The following is a 23,262-nucleotide window of genomic DNA, read 5'->3' as shown; positions in this document are numbered from 1 at the left end:
TACAGGAAGATGTGCATAGGTTATATGTAAATATTACACCAGTTTATTTTTTATTTTTTTTATTTTTTCTGAGATGGAGTCTTGCTCTGTCGCCCAGACTGGAGTGCAGTGGTGCTATCTCGGCTCCCTGCAACCTCCGCCTCCCAGGTTGAAATGATTCTCCCACCTTAGCCTCCCGAGTAGCTGGGACTACAGGTGCCCACCACCACGCCTGGCTACTTTTTGTATTTTTATTAGAAACGAGGTTTCACCATGTTGGCCAGGCTAGTCTCAAACTCCTGACCTCAGGTGATCCAGCCATCTTAGCCTCTGAAAGTGCTGGGATTACAGGTGTGAGTAGCCACCACATCTGCACTACCAGTTTATATCAGAGACGTGAACACCTGTAGATTTTGGTATCTACAGAGAGCTCCTGGAACCAGTCGCACGAGGATACTGGGGATGGCTATATATACACACAAACATACACATATATACACGTGATAACTATGTGTGTGTGTGTATAAAAGGATCAAGATGCTATCATAGAGAATATCAGGCAGAGAGACCTACTGCACATTAAATCATCAAAGATGTCTTCACTGAGTGGGTGACATTTAAGCAGAGACAAGGAGGCAGTTACGTGGAAAGCAGGAAGAAAGCACTTTGCAAAGCTTTGGGAAATTGCAAACATCCCAGGCAGGACTTGCCATCAAGATTAAGTCATTGCAAGAGGATTTTCTTCCTAGTCACAGAGCTTGCTTGCTAAGATCTAGCCTGCTGGCCACTGGGCTGTGTAGCAGACACAGCCATATCTCCACCCCTGAGGTCGGTGCTGACAGTCCCCATTCACACAGGCAGATGCCTGCAGCTCTGCCTGAGGTTGTTTCCTGGTTTGCAATTTGGCCCACGCTCAGGCAGGTTGCAAGAGCCCTGAGTTAATGCCGCAGGAGCATCCCTCACCAGGTGCGGGACAAGAGTGTGGCGGTACATTCCTGAGTGTGCTCCCCCTCCATGGGACAGTTAGGAAGTGTGTTCTATGTCACCTCTCAAAGGGTCCCCACTAGAATAGAGCTTTGTTGTTCACAGGGGTAAGCCACTTTGTAGGCTTTCCTCCCTTCCCTGCCTCACCACCCTAACTTGTTCATCTTACTTCCTGAGACCCGTTCCAACTAAACTACATGCACCCACATTTTTACCCTAGGGTCCACTTTTGGGGAAATTCAAACCCTTTGAACAAGTCTTTGATGATCAGCCAAGATGAACACAAACACCCCTCCTCATCATCCCCTTCCCCAGTTGCTTTCTCTCCAGCCCGGCCTGTCCGCTCATCCTCTCTGTGTAATTCTGCACTGTTCAACCTTCCACCCTGAGAGCCATGCTAGCTCCCCTTGTTCCTCTGCCTGGCAAGTTTCTATTCACCATTTAAACGTCACTTCCTCTTGGACGCCCCTCTCGCTCTTCTGCCTCTATGCCCTCTACATTATCTTTCTAATATTACCCTTATTAGATTCATCTATCTGTGCATCCATCCATCTGTCCATTCGTCCATCTGTCTGTCCATCCATCCAGCAGCTAAGCATTAACTGCCTCTATATCCCAGGCACTGATGTGTGCAATTATCCCGGGTCTTCCTGTGCTAGAGGGATCTTCTTGAAATCAGAATGGGCCTTAGCATCTCTGTGCTTCCACCACGTACCACAGGGTCTGGGTTGGAGTAGGTGCTTGGCAAGTGTTGGATCAAATTAAATGGATGAATTTTACCTATCCTATGTAATGATAATGAGGTTCTTAATTACACAGGGGGAGGATACATTAGTATGTAGAATTAATAAGTGAGTACATTATCATCAGCATGTGAGCTACATGTAGACACAGTTTCATTACTGAAAGCAGTTTGTAAGCCATGCCAGTGACTGTGCTTGATTTCCCAATACCAAAGCAGAAACAGCCCCCAGCAGGTTCCACTTGATCCCTCCGTGAACCACAATGACAGAAATTCTTGCTTTGCTGCCCCAAATATTTTCTTTGGAATTGTACTGAACCCTTTGATCTCACGATTTCATACTGGTAGGGCTGCCATATACTAATAAAAGACAGGATGCAACCTTCACTACTGGAAATATCTTCTAAAGAGATAACCAGACAGTCAAACAGTCAGCCAGTCTCTATGCAAACACTGAGCATCAGCAGTTCTTCCAACAATGAGCTAGACACAAAGTATACAGTCATAGGTAAGACAGACCTAGACTCTGGCTTCTGAAACTTAGAATCAAAGATACTCATACAAAAATGTTCACTGAAATACCATTTACAATAGCATAACACCATAATTTCTTGTAAGATAGTTGGTTAAAAGGAATTATGGTAATTCTATATAATAGAATATTCCATAGCCATTCAAAATTGGGTGTTAAATAATTTGTCATGACCCACAATAATGCTCACAATGTAAGCTTAGAAAGAAAAAGAAAATCAGGGTACCTAGTGGTATATTCAGTGATTCCAATTCTGTGGATAAAAAAAAAATTGATAATACATATTAGAAAACTACTGCAACAAAATAAGCCAAATTATTTAGAATATCTCTGAGATATCACATTGTAGTTGACATTTTGATAGTTTTCTGTATTTTCCAGATTTCATGATTTACAGTGGCATAAACATGTTGCTTTCATAATAATACTTTAAAGAGCTTAGTAGAGGTCAGAGTAGGTCCTTCCGCAAAATGCAGCATTTCATTCTCTGATGTTTCAGTGTATCAGGAGAACTTACTAAAATGTTCAGAGTTTTTGCTGCTCTTGGAGAAGTAATTGCTTTCAGTCATGCCAAGAGCTTTTTGGAAATGAGAAAGCAGGAAAAAAAAAAAAAAAACTCTTAAACTGTGACTGATGTGCCTTTACTTCTTTTGTTGATTGTGACCTGCAACCAAATAGTGGCCAAAAGTGGTAGGTGTACGAGAGGAGGAAGGGAGACAGAAACCAAACCAATCACCTCTCCCCCGGTCTTCCCGTGCTTCTGACATATAAACCTGTGGTCCCGGAAACGTGTTGCCCTCATCCTGTGCTAGCTGTGCACTTCAAAACTTCGGCAAAGTGGACAACCATATTTTAACCCATGGGTACGTTTCATTTTTGGTACAATTGAATATGCATGTCCTGCCTGTCCATCAAAGTGTGGACATGATAGAGCTCAAAGATGCAGTATGACGTGCAATACTGCTTGCTGTGAGTACTAAATTGAGGCTGTTGCCTGCGGAAGATCACCGTTTTACTGGACCATGTAAGAAATTCATCTTGTGCACATGCATCAAAAGAGCCAGGTCAGACCACTAAGAAGTTCTAAAGTCAAGTGGCAAAACTAAGTGTCAGTGACAGTAAGTGTCATCGTAGAGACTGTGAGATGTTGTTATGCTGTGGTTGTGAATGGCAATGTAATCTCGCCTAAGTTTTTAGTGTCATTTGAATTTATCAGTCAAGCGTGCTACCCAAAATTGTATTATACAAAAGTAGGCTGTGAACAAAGAAATATCAAGAACTGCTGATGCTCAAGTAGAAGCAGATGGTTCCGCTGTGCTACATTTAAGAGGGTTATCACCTTCCATGCCACCGTCCCCTGGATGTAGTGGCATTTGCCAAAGACAAGAGTTGAAGGGATTAAACATGCTCAGATTGGAAAAGAGAAGATGCACAATGCAGGAGCATTGTGGAAATATCAACATGGAGTAAGAAGGCATGTGAGACATACAAGCCTATAGTTTTGTGTGTCATGCTTCCTAAGAGCAGAATTTACAGGAAGGCTGTGGATAGCATATTACAAATAAGACCTACTAACAATTAGAGGTGCCTCAAAATAGAACGGGCTGACTAGAGAGGCAATTAGCGCTCCATTTCCACCTCATTAGTTTTCATACTGGAAATATTATAGGAGGAAGCTGAGTCAGGAAGCTCCTCCTGCACCAGGTAGGAGGTTGGAGTGGATGACTTAAGGACATTTTGGGTCCTAAGAGTCTCCAGAGCTGTGTTTTCAATGCTCTTCATGTTGCCTCTGTCTTGGCCCCCCATGTGGGATTGCCCCATGTGGGACTATGCCTGGTCCATAATCTTGCTGGAGAGACAGGTAAGAAGCTGAAGTCCTTACCATTAATATTAGCTGGTACCAGGCAGGCTGTTAAGCACTTACTGCGGTCATCTCCTTTACTCCTTACACCCACCTTCAAGAGACACCATTACCATGCACATGGGCAAAAACAACAAAAACAAAAGTTCTGAATGCCTACGTGATTTTCCCAATGCCAGCTGTCTAGTAAATGTAATCAGGGGCACTTCTGCAGGTGGTCTGCCTCTAGAACATGCCACCTTGTGCTCCCAGAACCTACCCAGTACAGGGCAGTGTTCACAGTAGCAAAGACTTGGAACCCACCCAAATGCCCATCAGTGATAGGCTGAATAAATAAAATGTGGTACATATACGCCATGGAATACCATGCAGCCATAAAAAAGGATGAGTTCATGTCCTTTGCAGGGACATGGATGAAGTTGGAAACCATCATTCTCAGCAAACTAACACAGGAACAGAAAACCAAACGGCGCATGTTCTCACTCATAAGTGGGTGGTGAACAATGAGAACACATGGATACAGGGAGGGGAACACCAGGGCCTGTCAGGGTGGCAGACTAGGGGAGGGAAAGCATTAGGAGAAATACCTAATGTAGATGACAGGTTGAAGGGTGTAGCAAACCACCATGGCACGTGTATACCTATGTAACAAACCTGCACATTCTACACATGTATCCCAGAACTTAAAGTATAATAATAAAAAACAAGTAGGTGCACAGGGCATGGCACTTTGGTACATGGCACATAAATGTCCACTGAATGAAACAAGAAATAAACGTGCAAAATTTGTGAGACAGAGAGCATACCATGAAAGGAACAGGGCGTTGCATTACTAAGATGTCAAAGGAGGGGAAAATGTGAAGAAATCATCATTCGTTCATCCATTCATTCATTCATCTCCATGTTTTTATGAACAAATTCTATGTGCCTGGCTGTGTACCAGGGCCTCCAGATAAGAGGTGACTGACGACAGCACTGGTCCTGGTGATGCCAGTCTTTGAGCAAGGGGGATGGCTTTGTAAACAATATTAAGAGTGAAATAATTTTACTCTTACTACATTCGCAAAGAAAGCCAGTTAACTTTGAAAGTTTGTCATTCATAGGAAACAGCAGGACATAGAGCTTTGAAAAGGGTCCTGTCCTACAAAGAAGGCAGGTCTGAGAATGGAAAGGTGGCAAAGGTGAAATGAATAGAACTAAACACCTCAGTAGGAATTTCTATCTGGAGACCTGGCCACTGCATTCCAGTTCCCTACAAGACTTACAGTTAAAATGTACTCTGATCCAGAAGCCTCCGATGTCACCTTCCAGCTGTGATGGGTCCTGTCCCGCCCGGAACAGAACCTCAGCCGCAGGATCTGAAGTCACAGAAAGAGTCCCGATGTCTGATCTCTGAGGACTGGCAGAAACGGAGCAATGATTTGAGCATTTGAGTCATTCATGTTCAGGGCAGGTACTTTGAAATGGAATTGTTGATCACATCAGAAGGTGCTGAAACCAAGGTCAGGCTCCTGTTCCTGTTGAGAGGCCTTGTTATTGAGGTGCCTTCAGCAAACATGGACACCTGTGCCAGGCAGGAAGGCAGGCTGCTGAGCTGTGAAAACGATCGTCCCAAGTAAATGCATTTGCTTTCTACCAGGCACTGCTGCATGCTGGTGTACAAATCCCCGTGTATAGGGTACAGGCATTGTAGGAGATGGGTAAAGAAAGGAGCAGAGGACATAAGCTTACATCTCCTAAGCCCCCACTTTGTGTTTGATTCCATGCAAGGCTGTATGCACACTTGTCTGTTGTACACTCATGGTAACCTGGTGAGGTAGGTAATATCATCCCAACTTAATAGCTAAGGTTATCAGTTCAGAGTAACCAGGTCAAGTTCCCTCAAGTGCTTAGCAGTAGATCCAAGGATCAGAATCCAAGTCCCACTGATGCTGCCCCTCTGCCCTTCTCTCCTGGCCACCCTATTAATTATTTTCCTTGACTTAATATTAGGATAACTATATGACCCAATTTGCCTAAGACACAGTTTATGCCTGTTGATCAAGGGGAATTAATTAACATCCCCTTTCATTCTCAAAAAGAGTCCCAATTTAGATAATAAATTATATGGTCACCCTACACGATAGTAGTTTGAGTCATTTGGTTGTTTTTTGTTTGTTTGTTTGTTTTTGTTTTTGTTTTGTTTTGGTTGAAAGAGATGCATTTATCAAAACCACAACTTCAAACTGTGGGTGCAAATTGTAATTTGGCTGGAAATGAGAATCCGGCATCCCACCATGCAAATACAATCATCCAGGAAATGTATCCAAATGCACTACATGGAAGGCAGCCAGCCTGGAAGTGACTCTAATATTCCTGCACTCCTTGATTTAGAGCCCTGTGAAGGGGACTTTGCCATCTGGTGGACTGGACTGCTCCACGGTTGCTGGAGTCCAACTCTCAAGCAGTGTGTCAGTCTGTGGGCTATGGGTTGTCCTGTGGCCATGCATAGTGCCCCTCACTTGGAGAGTATTGCTGATGACAGACACAAGCCTTGCTATGGTCTCTACAAGGGTTGATTAGCAGAGTTGCCACGTGCAGTTGGACAGGCTACACACTGCACAGAAACATCAAACCGTGGGGCAAGCAAGAGGTGGCCACACTCTAGTTGCTAGGGCTCACAGCTCTGCCTGGCAACAGATACTAGCCTGTCTTTCTAATTCACACAAAACTGTGGTAGGGTAGAGCAGGGGCAGCTATGGTTACAGATTGAACCTTTCCAACCCTGCCCTGCCATTGACAATCAGAAATCCCAGAGGGCCTGAAAAAAGCTACTTAACCTGGAATTCGTAGACCGAAGACCATAACACGGAATGATACAGTGTTTACAGTAAGAAGAGCAGAGCTGGCCAGGCATGGTGACTCATGCCTATAATCCCAGTGCTTTGAAAAGCCAAGGTGAAAGCATTGCTTGAGGCCAGGAGCTGGAGACCAGCCTGGGCAACATAGTGAGACCCTGTCTCCACAAATTAAAAAAAAAAAATTGTTTTAAATTACCCAGACATGGTGGCAAGTGCCTGTAGTCCCAGATGTATGAGAGGCTGAGGTGGGAGGATTGCTTGAGACCAAGAGTTCGAGTTTACTGCGAGGTAAGATCATGCCACTGTACATCAGCCTGGGCAACAGATTGAAAACCTGTATTAAAAAAATAATAATAATAGAGAGAGAGCGCAGGGCCCTAAAATCTACCGAGCATCCACTATGCTTGGCACGGTACTAAGTATGCTAACCTGTTTGCATGTGAGTTTGCTGAGGCTTAGAGAGATGAAGTAGCTTTCCAGAGTAACACAGCCTGTCAGTGCCATAGCTAGGCTGCAAACTTGGGTTTGTCTGACTCCAAAGTCCATGTTGTCCTCTTTCCCCATTGCCGAGCTACCATCACATAGGACCCTCAGAGACTCCGTTCCCATCCTTCCAGTACATTTGAGGGGCGTAAGCTACAAAGCCCTGAAACGGCAAGAGCAGGATCAGAACTCAGGTTTTCTGCTCCTGCGTGTTCAAGGCTCCCTTCAGAGCTAGCTTGCTTTAGGTCTTGTTCTGAAAGCGGGGATCTCCCACAGTCTCTTCCTCCAGGGCCATACTAGTGCTCCTCTCCTACTGCCTATCTCAGGGCTGCCCATCCTTATTGCTCAAACAACAAAACTCTGTGCTGGCTTGACCCTCAAACATACCATGAAGTGAAAGTGGACTGACCTCTCTCTCTCGGCTAGAGCAGAGGAGCGGCTGTCACTGGTGTGTCATCCCATAGGCCCAGGCTCATGGAGCCACCTCCTAGGAGAAGCTCTGGGAAAGCAAAAGTCACCTCCCTCCAACCCTTGATCCTGAAGCTGCCTGCTGTGCTCCGTGAGGTCGGGGTGTCAGGAAACCCAGCTGAGGGGGATCTGATCAGGCGTCTCGGGCACTGGCTGGCAGCTGAGTTTATCTGGGGAGAGGGCGTCATTGTTGCCAAATCCCTTCATGAACATGTCCTGTCCCCACAGGTGACCTGAATCTTGGAAGCAGGCATCCGCTTGCAGGTGGACATGGGGTGGGAGCAGCAAAGCGAGGCACAGGTCCAGGTTCACTCAGTCCAGCTTAGGAAGCATCTGCAAACCGCCCTAGGGAGAGCTAGTGCTACAGTTCAGCTCTGGTGGCTCTTTGTGGAATGTATTTCTACATGCACATCTGTTTTATCTTAACATTTTTCCTATGTTTCTCCCTCCATTGTCACCCTCATCTTACCCTTCTCCCCACTCCATGTGCATGGTTGAAAAGAAAAACAACAAAATATTTGCCCTTGGCATGCACATAAATTTCCCCCACCACTGATGTAAAGTTGTAACCATGATACCAACAGGCTGTATCTCAGTGGGCAGACCTCGTCCAACTCCAACCAAGGGATAAAGGGAGGGAGGTGACCGTGAAGCCACTAAACCTTCCTTCCAAGCCTCCACTTTCCAAGAAAGGACACACATCCTCCACTCCAGCCCTCAGTTGCCCTCTGACCTACATTGTGGTTCCTTTTGATTGCCTTTGCCTTTGCTCAAACTTCTGACTCTTCTGTTGTTTCCTCCATTCTCCAGCACTTACTGAGACCTATGCAGTAGCCAAATGCTGTGGATATAAAGGCAGTAAAATGTGGTCCTTTCCTGAAGGAGTAATGGTTTGGCTGTGTATACACTCAAATCTCATCTTAAATTGTAGCTCCCATAATCCCCACATGTCGTGGGAGGGACCCAGTGGGAAGTAATTGAATCATGGGGGTGGGTCTTTCCCACATTGTTCTCATGATAGTGAATCAATCTCACGAGAGGTGATGGTTTTATATAAGGGAGTTCCCCTGCACACACTGTCTTGCCTGCTGCCATGTAAGATGTGCCTTTGCTCCTCCTTTGCCTTCTGCCATGATTGTGAGACCTCCCCAGCCCTGTAGAACTGTGAGTCAATTAAACCTCTTTCTTTTGTAAATTACCCAGTCTTGGGTATGTCTTTATTAGCAGCATGAGAACAGACTAATACAAGGAGTTTACAGCCTAATGGGAGATACAAAAGAAATTTTTAAAGAAGAGAGAGACAGCGAAGAGAAAGGAGGAGATGAAAGGGAGGAGAGGAGAGGGCAAAAAACTAGAGAAGAGAAGCAAGCAGGAGAAGAGAATTAGGGTACAGAATAAAGGATGGTTGGGTGCTGACATGAGTGAGTCTGGGGCAAAGCAGAAAGAGATTAACTCTTCTGGGGAACTCTGGGAAGGCTTCCCAGAAGAGATATCTTGGAGGACAAAGGGGATGAAACTAGCTTATTGAGCAAACTGCTCTGGGCCATCCCTGGGTGAACACATCACATGTGTTACCCACATTGACCCAAACCTAGCCTTGTGGAGTAGCCAGTATCATCCTCAATCTAAAGAGCAGGAATCTACCTGGTTGATCTCAGGCTCATCTTGCCTGAGATCAACCAGGTAGTGAGAGCCCAGGACTGACTCAGGTATGAGAGCCAGGAGCTTTACCTCACTATGCAACCTCTGCATCGTCGCATTTTCTGTTTCATTGCCTTGGATGTCGGTAACAAAGCACAAAGAACTTGGGCTTAGCAATAAGGAGGCTTGCATTTAAACCTCACCACTTCCAGTTGCTAGTACTTAGACTTTCTGAGCATCAGTTTCCAGTGATCCTGGCAAGATTACTTTGAGTAAGTTCCTTTGCTCTTTCTGAGCCTTTCTTCCAGATGGCAAAATGATGTTGGGTGGACAGAATAAGATGTGTGTAAAGTACCCAGCATAGTTCTTGACAAAGCATAACTTACCGGGAAGAGGTGGTTCACCTTCCTTCTCTCCTTTTGGCCTACAGACCCACAACTGTCCTGTAGCATAAGGCAGTGGTTAAATTGTGGAAGCTGGAGCCAGACTACTTGGATTCAGATCTTCTCCCTGGTATTGCTGTGTGACTTTAGGCTGTTACCTAACTTCTCTGTGCTTCTGTTCTCCTATCTGGGAAATGAGGATGAACTAATACCTACCCCATAAAGGTTGTGATGAGGAACGAATGAGCTATTATTTATAGGGTATGTTGAGCCGTGCCAGGTACACAGTAAGTTCTGTGCAGCTGGAGTTGAATGAATCAACCTATATGCTTCACCACTTTGCCTCACTTGCTTCTTAATCTAGGACCTTTGCAATGAGCTCAGAGCAATCTAAGTAGAATAAAAGGTTTAAATTGTCATCTTCCCAGTCACTTGCTGGAGCAGAGCTGTGAGAGGCTAGGAAAACCCGGTGTACCATGGCCAAGCATCAAGAGCCTCAGATCCTGCTAATAGGGACAGGGCTTATTTTCTCTTCCTGCTTCTCTGATCACAGAAGACTGTGTTGGTCATGCCCTGATCTACAGGATCCCACACACTAAACCCATGGACTCTGATGTCAGCTTCAAGTAGGAAAAGAGGAAGTGGATTGTTACAATGCCATAACTGAGCAAATTAGAAGAAGGATGCCTTTATAGAGCAGTGGATCTCAGCACTGTCAGCACATTAGAATTCTCCAGGGAATGTATAATTATATACAAATAGTCAGGCCACATCCAGGTTTTAAATAAAATATGATTATCAGATATTCTGAGCATCGTGGGGCCTTTCTCCTCTAAATCACAGGGAATGTGCCAGTGATTTACCACGATGATTTACCTCAGTGGTTCTCAGCTTCAGCTGCATCAGAATCCCCTAGAGGGCCTGTTCAAACTCAGGCTGCAGGGCCCCATCCTGGGAGTTTCTGATTCCATAAGTCTGGGGTGGAGCCTGGGCATGTGCATTACAGCAAGTCCCCAGGTGATGTTGAGGCTGCTGGCTCTGGCACCACACACTGAGAAGTACGGATCCATACAATGAATAAAAGAGAAAAAAAAAAGATACCATCCACCAAGTCTTCTCAAAGAATATGTCTACTTCTTTTGGGGATTAAAAAAAAATTAGGCTGGGCACCATGACTCACACCTGTAATCCTAGCACTTTGGGAGGCCAACGAGGGCAGATCACAAGTTCAGGATTTCGAGACCAGCCTGGCCAGCATGGTGAAACCCCATCTTTACTAAAAATACAAAAATTAGCCAGGCATGGTGGCACGCACCTGTAGTCCCAGCTACTTGAGCGTCTGAGGCAGGAAAATCACTTGAACCCAGGAGGTGGAGGTTGCAGTGAGCCAAGATCGCACCACTGTACTCCAGCCTAGGCAACAGAGTGAGACTCTGTCTCAAAAACAAAAACAAAAATAATTGTCCATACTTATATTTTGAGCAATTGAAAAATGCCTGTCCCACTCTTTTCAATTTTTCTTCCCTCACTTCTATCTCAGCCATGCACCCCCATAACTTCCTGCCATGGAAATTCTCAGCACCTGTGTGTCACAGCACATGTCACGTGTAGGTCAACAGCTTTGCAGTGACAAACAAAGAAAAAGAAAAACTGACTGATGCTTGAAGCATTGTAGGTGAGAACATAGAATAGTCTTTGCTGCCTTTGGTGGCAGGTCACACGGATCCGCCCACACAGTGGGGTTTGAATTTCTTCTTCTTACAACAACTGAGTCACTGAATTGTTGAGCAGACAAATGACAGCGTGATCTGAAAAAAATGTTTCTGACTCTGTGTCTGTATCTCAATGTGAGAGGCTGTACTGTCGTAAGAAAAACATAAGTGTGGCTCATGCATCCAATGTACTTGATTTTGTACAAGTACAAAAATTTTCAGTTATTTTTGCTCATCTAAGTACCTCTATACATCGATGAAGATGCAAAAATAAACTGACAATCTTTGGAAGAAGAAAATCTTACCTCACCATCTCCTCCAGGTCTCTTCTCCGAATATTCACAAGCTCGTTCTGCTAATTCATTTCCATTCTTTGACTACATTAATGATCTGTGGTTTTCATGAGCTGTTTAACACTGAAAACAACTTTTAGAAGAGATATACAAAATTCTTTTTGTAAGATGATCTTGAAAATGGTCAAGTTAGTAATAGAAAGTTCCATTTTCATCAAACTTGGGATAGGGACTCAACTTTCATACTTTATAGGAGATTCCTCCAAATAGACTATTTTTGGTCCAGCTAAATAACTAGTCAATGTGATCAAGAAATCTGAGAACTGAAGAGACCATAGAGATCATTAAGTCCAAGTTCCCATTTTAAAAATGTGAAATCGGCTGGGTGTGCTGTCTCACACCTGTAATCCCAGAACTTTGGGAGGCCAAAGCGGGCAGATCACGAGGTCAGGAGTTTGTGACCAGCCTGGCCAATATGGTGAAACTCCATCTCTACTAAAAATACAAAAATTAGCTGGGCATGCTGCCATGTGCCTATAGTCCCAGCTACTCAGGAGGCTGAAGCAGGAGAATTGCTTGAACCTGGGAAGCAGAGGTTACAGTGAGCCGAGATCGTGCCACTGCACTCCAGCCTGGGCAACAAAGCGAGACTCCATCTCAGAAAAAAAAAAAAAAAAGTGAAATTAAGGCACAGAGACATGAGCTTGCCCCTAGTCACACAACCCATTTGAGAAACCTGACCACAGGTGAGTCCTTTCCTTGTCCTTATCTATCTCCTCCGACATGCCCACACACTCCATTTTAATGCATGCCCTTCATTGTCTGCATATGTCCAAAAACATAGTGCACCAATGCAGTCTTTTGCTAATGGTTCAGTGGAACTGGCACTCTCATTCTCATGGTTTAGGTATATAATTGTACTTTTAATGGTTTGTTTATTTTATTAATATCTGTCATCTTCATTACAATGCAAGTTCCAAGACAGGAACCATATGTGTAAATAACTTGTTTATATTTCTGGCACCTCTGATAATGTTTGATCCAGTAGAGATGCTCATTAAATAGCACTGTAGTCACTCCTGTAATCCCAGCACTTTGGGAAGCCAAGGCGGGTGGATCATGAGGTCAAGAAATTGAGACCATCCTGGCCAACATGGTGAAACCCCATCTCTACTAAAAATACAAAAATTAGCCGGGCATGGTAGCAGGCACCTGTGGTCCCAGCTGCTCGGGACGCTGAGGCAGGAGAATTGCTTGAACCCGGGAGGCGGAGGTTGCAGTGAGCTGATCGTGCCACTGCTCTCCAGCCTGGCAACAGAGGAAGACTCCGTCGAAAAAAAACACTGTAGTGATGGAATGAATGACTCAATAAAGTAACAGAGAGGCTGAGATTCAGAGGATACAAGGAATAAACTGGGAGAAAAGACAGGAAAGAGGATTCCAAGCAGTGGGGATTGTATGTACAAAGATCCTACAGTGAAAGAGAGGGTGGCACTTAGGAAGAACTGACTGTTTTTCATTGTGGTCAAGGTAGAGTTCTGGAATACAATGAGAAACAAGGCTGGAGGAGTAGACAGTATTTACATTATAGAGATTTTCCTAAGCCATCCATTCTCTGTCCTTACTTAGTTGAGTTTCTTATGCTAAATCCTGAATCTCAGTGCACTGGTAGGATCATCTAGCTTAAATTCCCACTTAATGGGTAAAAAGAATTTCAACTGGGCCCCATCCCAACCTCAAAACTGTTATAGCTAAAAACTGCTCCTTACTCAGTACTTAATATGTACCAGGCAGTGTAGTAAGCCTTTAAAGAGATGGATTCACTCCTCTAATCATTCGTTTACATGCTGGAATATGATCTTGCTTTAAACTGCCAGCCTGTCGATCAGGGTCATATATTTCATATATAGTATACATAATACTTATATATCATACTAATCTTAATTGTATTATTAGCAATTCTATTTCTATATTCCTTATTAAATAGATAGTATATATTATGTATATATATATAATGTATATATAATTATATATAATTATACATACACACATCATGGCTATATATATTAATTGTACATTATTATAGTTATAAGTCATATTATATATTTATCTATTATCTAATACTCACATATTATATGTTATATAATAATATAAGTACCTAAGTGGTCTGGATTACCTATATTATCTCTCTTTTTTTTTTTTTTAACATGTGCATGTTTTTCTTTAAAATAGAAATAGTGAAGTTCTGCTTCAGTCAGAACCTGCATAGGTTAATTAAATCTACGCTTTATTCCAACTCTACAACACTAAAGGACATGAAGGCTCCAAAACGATTGGGAAGTGCTGCCCCCATACACTCAACTCCTCCAGTTTCTCATGCATCCATCCACCAAGTTTTACCAGACATTTACTATGTGCCAGGTTCTGCGCTGGGCACAGGAGCAGAGGGCCGGTGGAGACACAGTCCCTGTCCCCACAGAGCTCATGGGGCAGGCAGAAGCCACAGAGGCCATGGTGGCCACACTTTGGGAGAAAAGAACCACAAGTCAAAGGGGCACAAAAGGGGGCAACCAACTCTATCTGGGATGCTGGGAAGGATTTCTGGGGATGGAGATGCTTGAGTGGGAATAGCCCTGATTGGAAGAAAGAGGAAGGGAGGTCATAATGAGAAGGGGGAAAGCATGTGGGGAAACTGCCATTGATGCTGAAATAGCATGGTCATTGCAGGATCTGATGGCAGGATACTGGATATGATGCTACGGTGAATGTAATAAGACCAAGAAAAATAGTAAGAGAGGACTTAGGAGTAGTGATAGCAAGCATGTATTGAGCATTGATTGTTCTAGGCAGTTTGATGCATTATATCACATAATCTCACAGTAAACCTAGACTGTGTAGAGTACTGCTATCCAAATATTTTAGACAAGTGAACAGAGGTGCCAATACGTTGCTCAGCTGGTATGTGTGGCATCCAGGAGTGAAGCAGATCAAGCTGTTACTCTAGTGTTGGAGCAGACACCTAACCTCTGTAAACTTCAGCTTCTTCCTCAGTAAAAGAAGGTGAGGCTGGGCACAGTGGCTCATGCCTGTAATCCTAGTGCTTTGGGAAGCCAAGATAGATGGATTACTTGAGGCCAGGAATTCTAGACCAGCCTGGGTAACATAGTGAGACCCCATCTTTACAAAAAAAAAAATTTTTTAAGGCTGGGCGCAGTGGCTCACACCTGTAATCCCAGCAGTTTGGGAGGCCGAGGCGGGCAGGTCACCTGAGGTCGGGAATTCAAGACCAGCCTGACCAACATGGAGAAACCCCATCTCTACTAAAAATACAAAATTAGCCAGGCATGGAGGCACATGCCTGTAATCCCAGCTACTCTGGAGGCTGAGGCAGGAGAATCGCTTGAACCCAGGAGGCGGAGGTTGCAGTGAGCCGAGATTGTGCCGCTGCACTCCAGCCTGGGCAACAAGAGCAAAACTCCGTCTAAAAAAAAAAAAAAAAAAACTATTTGGGTGTGGTGGCATGTACCTGTAGTCCCAGCTACTGGGGAGTCTGACGCAGGAGGATCACTTGAGCCCAGGAGTTCAAGGTTGCACTGAGCCATGATTGAGCCACTACACTCCAACCTGGGTGACAGAGTGAGACCGTGTCTCTAATAACAAACAAAAGTAAGATGAAAGGTCATTCTGGGAATGCCAGGGTTGAGGGCTGCACAATGCCATTCTGGTGGCAAATGCTAATCTTGGTGGCTAAAGTTCAGTGTGTGTTAGGGAATAGAGATTGGAAAAGTGGAGGAAATAAGTGAATGACAGAGACTGGGTCAGATAATAGGGACCAGTCTTGTGTGATAAACTAGGTGGTGTGCATTTTATTCTGAAAGCCATGATGGACATTGAGAAGTCTAAAATAAACAGTGACGTGTTCAGTGTTGTGTTTGAGAAATGTCACTCTCAACACAGAAGGACTTTTGGAAACAGCCAGGTCAGGTGGAGGAGTGTTGTCATAGTCCAGGGTGAGAAATGTGAAGACCCAGACTAAGAAGAGACAGTTACAAGAGCTGTCGAGGACAAAGAGATAACGCACGTGCTGAATATAGGGACGTGGGGGCGAAGGAGGAAGAGGAGGCCAGGATGCTGCCCAGATTCCTGGCTTTAGCGCTGGGGAATGGTGCAGTCCATCCACTAAAGCAGGAAACACAGTAAGAGGAGTGTTACGGGTTAAATTGCATCCCACCCCCACCACTCCAAATTCATATGTTGAAGCCTAACCCCCAGCACCTCAGAACGTCGCTTTATTTGGAGACAGGGTCTTTGCAAAGGCAATCCAGTTAAATTGAGGTCACTAGAATGGGCCCTCATCCAATATGGCTGGTGTCCCTATGAGAAGGGGAAATTCGGACACAAGAGCGTCATAGAGGGAAGATGGCGTGGAGAGATGCAGGGAGAATAGGTACATCTACAAGCCGAGGAGAAAGGCATGGAATAGATCTTTCGCTCACATCCCTCAGAAGGAACGAACCCTGCCAATGCCTTGATTTTAGACTTTGAGCCTCCAGAACTGTGACAAAAGGAATTTCTGATGTTTAAGCCACTGGGTCTGTAGAACTTTGTTACAGCAGCACTAGGAAACTGACTCAGGGAGTAACTCATTCAGAGATGGCCACTAGTTAGGTTTTGGATCAACTGAGTATGATGTGTTGCTTTTGGGACAGCCAGGTGGAGTCAAATGCCAAAACGATAGAGATGCAAGTCCAGGACTCAGTGGGCAGCTTGGGACTGGAGATTAACGTATGCCAATCATTTTGGACACTCTGGAATCCATACCACAGTGCAAGCTGTACAGAATAGAAATGTGAAAAATAGTTCAATGAATAAATGAATGTCCTATTTGCCTAAGGACAGAGGGCAGAAGGGAATACAGGGAGACTGGAACTAATTGTAATTTCCCATCCCAGTAGTAAGAAGGTTATCTCAAGCCCTGTCCATATGGAGCTATAACTATGACATATCTGAGGCCAGCAAATTTTAGAGAATTGCTGCATTGGTTGCTGATATTTACACTCCCTAGAAAAGATAGTCCTCTCTTTGTTTTATAAAATCTAGAAGCCAGGAGAATTAAACAAGTATCAGTGCTATTCGTAGGACAGAAAACTATAGCCTGTCCAGAGTCTTAGGTTCATGCCCATATTCTGAAATGTTGACCTCCAAGGGAGTGTGCCAGCAACATGTCTATTTTAGGTAGGAACTTTAAAGCCTGCTTAGCTTAAAATGTCAAAATAAGTAGACAGCATAACAATGGAAAGTGGTAATAACTGGAAACCAGGAGACCTTACTTTGAATCCCAGATTTGCCTCTCAAAAGTGGGTAACCTTAACCTTTGTGAATGGCTTTCCCTTTATCTATAGAGCAGTCATGGGGAGGGCGTAATTGGATGATCTTCCAACTCTGACATTCTGTGATTCTCTCAATGTTGCCTTTAATTGCAACGGGTGATAAGATAACATTTCCATAAATTGACCTGCCAACCTGATTTAGTCCGCCAGCATGAAGACATGAAAATAACATGATAGGCAGAAATTAACATCACAGATGATGCTGGTAGAATATTTTCCCTCCTTAAAATGGCAGATGGAACACCAGAAAGAGACAACACTTGGTATTAGAATGCACCTTAGTTACCAGAAAACTGGGTTTTACTGGAAAATGTCTGAATATACATGACCACAATATTTTGTCCAATGACTTCAATTCTGACCATACTGAAAAAGCAATATGGAAGAATAAACCTGCTCCTAACTGCATTGTGCATTTCCCCTGGACTGCTTAATATTTAAAACTTGTGTTGACCTTTTCTCTATATGCCTGGACATCTCGGCAATGGATATAATAAGCCCCTAAGGGGGAAAGGTAATTAGGATGTATTATCTAAGTGTCACATTTTGTGCCAGGTCTTTGACCTGTGTTGCATAATACCTTATTTAACACTTCCCTGTAGAAGATGCTGTCAGCCACATCCTATCTTTTCTGCACTTAACATGCCGAAGGTTGCTTAGGACTTCTGTCTGCCGTGGGAGCCCACTTGACTGGAACAAGCCAGATAGGCGCGAGAATTACTATTGCAGAAGCAGCCCTCAACAAGTATCAGATGGAAATATGCTGGATAAATACTCTGGCTTCCTTGCCCGTGGTTAGGGTAACTCAGAGGCGTATTCTACACTTGCTGACAGGGTTCCCCAGAGGGATTGAGCTCCAGTCATACATGGTAGATATGGCCTTGATAACACATCTTTTATTGGCTGCCTTCTTTTACTGTCTTTAATACCTTGTTATTTCCTGAGATCACTGTCCAGGTAAAATACCTACATTCAAATCCTTATCTCAGGGTCGGCTTCTGCGGTACCCAAACTAAGACATCTGCAAGAGCCCTGTGAAGTAGGTGGTATTGTAAGATACCAGTTTTTAAGTCTTGGTGCTTGGATTCATCTGATTCCCATTGACTTTCCTCTACGCCAGTGATTCTTAACCACAGGAGATTTTGTCCTTCCACCCAGGCGACACTTTCCAATGTCTGGATACATTTGTGGTTGTCACAACTGGGAGGATGCTACTGGCATGTAGTAGGTAGAGGCCAGGAGGGCTAAACATCTGACAACACATAGTACAGTCTCCTACCACAAAGACTAATCCAACCTTAAAAATGTCCGCCGGGCACAGTGGCTCGCGCCTGTAATCCTAGCACTTTGGGAGGCTGAGGCGGGTGGATTGCCTGAGCTCAGGAGTTCGAGACCAGCCTGGGCAACACGGTGAAACCCCATCTCTACGAAAAATACAAAAAATTAGCCAGGCGTAGCAGCATGTACCTGTAGTCCCAGCTACTTGGGAGCCTGAGGCAGGAGAATTGCTAGAACCCACAAGGTAGAGGTTGCAGTGAGCCAAGATCTCACCACTGCACACTGCACTCCAGCCTGAGTGACAGAGTGAGACTCCATCTCTAAAAAAAAAAAAAAAAAAAAGAAGAAAAAAAAAAGAAAAGAAAAGTCAATAGTGCCAATGGAGAAATCCTGCTCTACACCCAGCAACACTGGCTATGATCTGGTGGCTTCTATGTGTGACATAGCTATTGTCTTTTCCTTGCAGGGTCAAGCTGTGGCTCAGCTGTGTTCCACTGTCCCCAATGTGACTGTCTTTGGAACAGCCTCTACTTTCAAGCATGAAGCAATCAAAGACTCTGTGACCCACCTCTTTGACAGAAATGCAGACTACGTGCAAGAAGTTAAAAGGTAAGATGTTTGCTTTGGAAAAAGCACCAGGCTGGCCCTTGCTCTGCTCTCCAAGAGCAGTAGCACTTATTTAAAGGAGAGATGATAATAATAATAATAATAATATGCAGCAAACATATATTGGGGGCTTAGTATTATTAGCTCTGTGCCAAATACTTCACATGCATTAGTTCATTTAATCCTCTTAACCCCACTATTGTCACCAAGGAATGAATCGGCTAAGTAACTTGGAAAGCTAATGTATTAAAGTTATGCTAGCTCCTATTTGACCATCTTAACACAGAAGTTTATTTCTCATTCATTCACATGATAGCTTAAGGTGGATATTTGGTGGATGATCTTCTGTAAGAGCATTCAGAGACCCAGGCTCTTTTCATCTTATGGTTCCACTATTGTCTTGGGTCTAAAGGTCCTTCGCTTCTAGCCAACAGATGGGCAGAAAGCACCAAAGGGTCATGAATAGGAGGTTTTATGGGCCAGTCCCAGAAAGAACACACACCCTTCTCATAGTCTAGCACTACTGCTCAGGTCGTTGGCTACGCCTTACTGAAGGCAAACTGAGAAACCTTGTCATTGTGTGCACCCAGAAAGGCCTGGAACTGGCAGTGAAAGGTGGAGCCTGGAGTCAAGCCAGGCATTTCAACTTTGGAGCCCGTGATTTTCCTGTACAGATAGCGCCTCTCTGAACAGTGAAGCATGAGCCACAATTATCCATAGGAAGAAAGGAGCAGGGAGGGGGCTGCATTGGGAAAGGAAAGTCATGTGCATGCATACTGAGGAATGCAAGAGGCTCAGAGGCTGGGAGAACTACAAGAAGGCTTACTGGAGTGCAAGCCCAGGGATGTCTTGTTATCTCGTCTAATTATAGGTATTGGCAAAGAGACACCTGGGGGGAAAGGGAAGAAGGGGCATGAGGTGAGGCTGAGCGAGGAGACAGGTATCAGATGCACATAAAGACTATGTACACCAATCCAGCAAATGTGGAGTCCAACCTGGGTGTGACCAAGAGCCACTGACACACTAAAATGGGGCTATGATTTGATTTGGGTTTTGAAAAATCACTGGTGGTGCAGAGGGTATGAATGGGAGGAGGGAGGCTGGGGCTGCAAGATCATTTGCTGGCTGTTGCAGTCACCTGGGGGAATGATGGTTTATAACCTGTGATTCTGAAGTTATTGATCATGGCCACATGTGTGTCAACACAGGGAAGCAGATGGAAACCCAGCTGCCATCATGGTTTCAGATGATTTTGTGTGTCTCACTCTGTCTATTGCTCTGGGCTCCAGACTTCTTCTCAGGGTCCATGCCACTCACAGCTTCTGAGAGGATTCAGATTTGGGCCAGAGCCATTGTTTCGGCATTCTCGTTTTCCAACACAAAATTGTTACGTACAAAGGTATTACACTGTCCAGATAGAATCATAAGAAAGAAACAAGGCTGGGCACAGTAGCTCATGCCTATAATCCCAGCACTGTGGGAGGCCGAGGAGGGCAGATCACTTAAGCCCAAGAGTTTGAGACCACCCTGGCCAACATACTGAAGCTTCATCTCTACCTGCGCCCCCCCAAAAATATAAAACTTAGCTGAGCATGGTGATGCATGCCTGTAGTCTCAGCTACTCAGAAGGCTGAGTTGGGTGGATCGCTTGATCCTGGGAGGTAGAGGCTGCAGTGAGCTGAGATCATGCCACTGCACTCCAGCATGGCTGACAGACAGCAAGAGCCTGTCTCAAAAGGGAAACAATTTTCTTCAAATCACAGATTAAGATGGGAAAACTGAAGGACAAGTGGATGGGAGAAGCTGGTTATTTGAGGTGATAGTTTTAGAACAGATTTGGTGACACTTGGGAAGTTTCTTGAAAAGGAGGGGGTTCTGATGGTCTGAGTTTTCAGATTTATTTTTAAATTTGGAATGCAGAGCATTGCATATAATTTAAGGTTGTCCCAATAGTTCCAGCAGGATGTGAAAGGAAAGCTTAAAGCTAGATGTTAGAAGGTGACCCTCTGTTTCTCAGATGTTTAGAGGCTGCAGGCTAATTTTGAGGACATCCATTTGCCCAGTTCCATAGCTCTCAGGTAGTTCTTCCTATCCTTTTTTTTTTCTTTTTTTTTGAGATGGAGTCTCTCTCTGTCGCCAAGGCTGGAGTGCAGTGGCGCGACCTCGGCTCACTGCAAACTCCGCCTCCTGGGTTCACACCATTCTTCTGCCACAGCCTCCTGAGTAGCTGGGACTACAGGCACCCGCCACCACACCTGGCTAATTTTTTGTATTTTTAGTAGAGACGGGGTTTCACCATGTTAGCCAGGATTGTCTTGATCTCCTGACCTCGTGATCCACCCATCTCGGCCTCCCAAAGTGCTGGGATTAGCGCGGTGAGCCACCGTGCCCGGTCAGTTCTTCCTATCTTTAACTTGAGTCTCTTAAATTGTGGTCTGGAAAATGAGCTATCATTATCCCTTCAGTCATTTTTTCTTTGACTTCCTTACGTGATATTTTGGCAAGCATTCTTTCATGTATGCACGAATACAATTGCTTAATACCTCTGTGCTTTGTGTCTGTGATGGCCTGGAGACTGTGCCAGGGCCAGAGATCCAGCAATGCCATCTTGAGAGTCACTGTCCTTGTGGAATACAGAGCCTTAACGGAGGGAGAGGGGACAAAAAATAAAACTATAAACAGAAATAACTGATTCACATTTTCGACATGTGCTCTGGTAGTGAAATGCAAGGTGCTAGCAAATACTTACTGATGGAGAAATCAGAAACACTCTCAATCACAGAGTGGGATTTTGGCTGAGAGTTGAGGGATGAGAAGTTGGCCAAAGGAAGAGCATTTCTGACTAGCAGGGATGCAATGGGCTAGAGTCCCACATCAGGAAAAGCTCGCTGAACTTATGAACCTGAAAGGAGGCCAGTGCAGGTGGCAGGACGTGGGGAGTGGGAAGAGAAGAGAGATGGCATCTCTTCTGAAAAAGTAATAGCCCATAACCAGAGAACTCCTGCCTGCCCCATTTGCTCAGCATCCTTCCCATCCTCTCATCTTCCCGCTGCCCTAGATCTACTCTCTTAGCCCCCAAATCACTGGTGTCTGCTGATGTCAGAAGAACAGAAGGCATTTGAGACCCACCTCACCCTCACCTTCCTTCAAAGGTGACTTCCCACAGTTCGTTGTGTTTTTAAATAGAGACCTTGAGATTACACTCAGAATGCCCGGGAAGTTACAAATAGGTTTACACGACCCTCCATCCCAGCAAACCTACCCTCAAGAAATAAGAAGAGCAAAGCTACAGGTACAAGGCTGCCTGGTGCAGAGCCAAACACTGCTTCTACTTCATTGTAAGTGCTCAGCACATGTTGACAGAGTGAATTATAGCATTGTCTAAAATAGTGAAAATTCAGAACCAGCCCCTACCACCAACAGAAAGGAAACAGTTCAGTCGATTATGCTACACCCACATACTTAAGTATTGTGCAGTCCCTAAAAAAATGATAATTATGAAGACAGCCACAAAATGAAAAAAATGCCCATGGTAGCACATTGAGTAAAAAAGAAGAATGCCAAATTCCATCGACTCTGTGATCACAGCTTTGTACAAATTCTGGGTGCATGTAGATATAAAATGAAAGGAAAGGGAAAATATCCAACTGCCAACATGCAATAGGAGTGGAATGCAGAGTGATTTCTCTTTATTTTTTGATCACAGATATTGTTACATTATTATGTGTACAATGAACCAGAAAATAATGAAAAAAATAAAAAGATAAAATTTCTTGAGATGAAAACTCTTTTATAAGCCAGTCAATCGGGAAGCCTCCTTTGAATACATTCTCAGCCTTGAGGCAGGTGTTGTAAAGGGAATAGACAAAAAAAACATATTTACGACACAGACCTAACCTTTACATCAGTTACTTTCTCTCTCTTTAGGAGGAGAGAGATAATTATGAGTGAAACCAAGCCGAAGCATTAGAAACCTTGAGTTGTGTGTACCTAACTGCAAGGGCTTTAGAAATAAGGAAAAGAGAAAGATCAGAGAGAGCATGACAAGATGGACAGCCCCTCAGGTGCAC

General features: G+C 44.3%; 1 protein-coding gene across 1 annotated transcript in view; it reads left to right on the top strand.

The window, feature by feature from the left end:
- VAT1L (vesicle amine transport 1 like) overlaps positions 1 to 23,262 on the top strand; it is a 195,228-nt gene that overhangs the window by 54,084 nt on the left and 117,882 nt on the right. The window contains exon 4 of the mRNA XM_032156367.2: positions 19,053 to 19,195. Coding sequence (XP_032012258.1) covers positions 19,053 to 19,195 — 143 coding nt within the window. The remainder of the gene's footprint in view (positions 1 to 19,052; positions 19,196 to 23,262) is intronic.

Source organism: Hylobates moloch, unplaced genomic scaffold, assembly GCF_009828535.3.
Source record: "Hylobates moloch isolate HMO894 unplaced genomic scaffold, HMol_V3 SCAFFOLD_6, whole genome shotgun sequence".
Taxonomy (NCBI): Eukaryota; Metazoa; Chordata; class Mammalia; order Primates; family Hylobatidae; genus Hylobates; species Hylobates moloch.
Note: the sequence above shows the minus strand (reverse complement) of the source record. Positions and strands in the feature narration are given on the sequence as shown.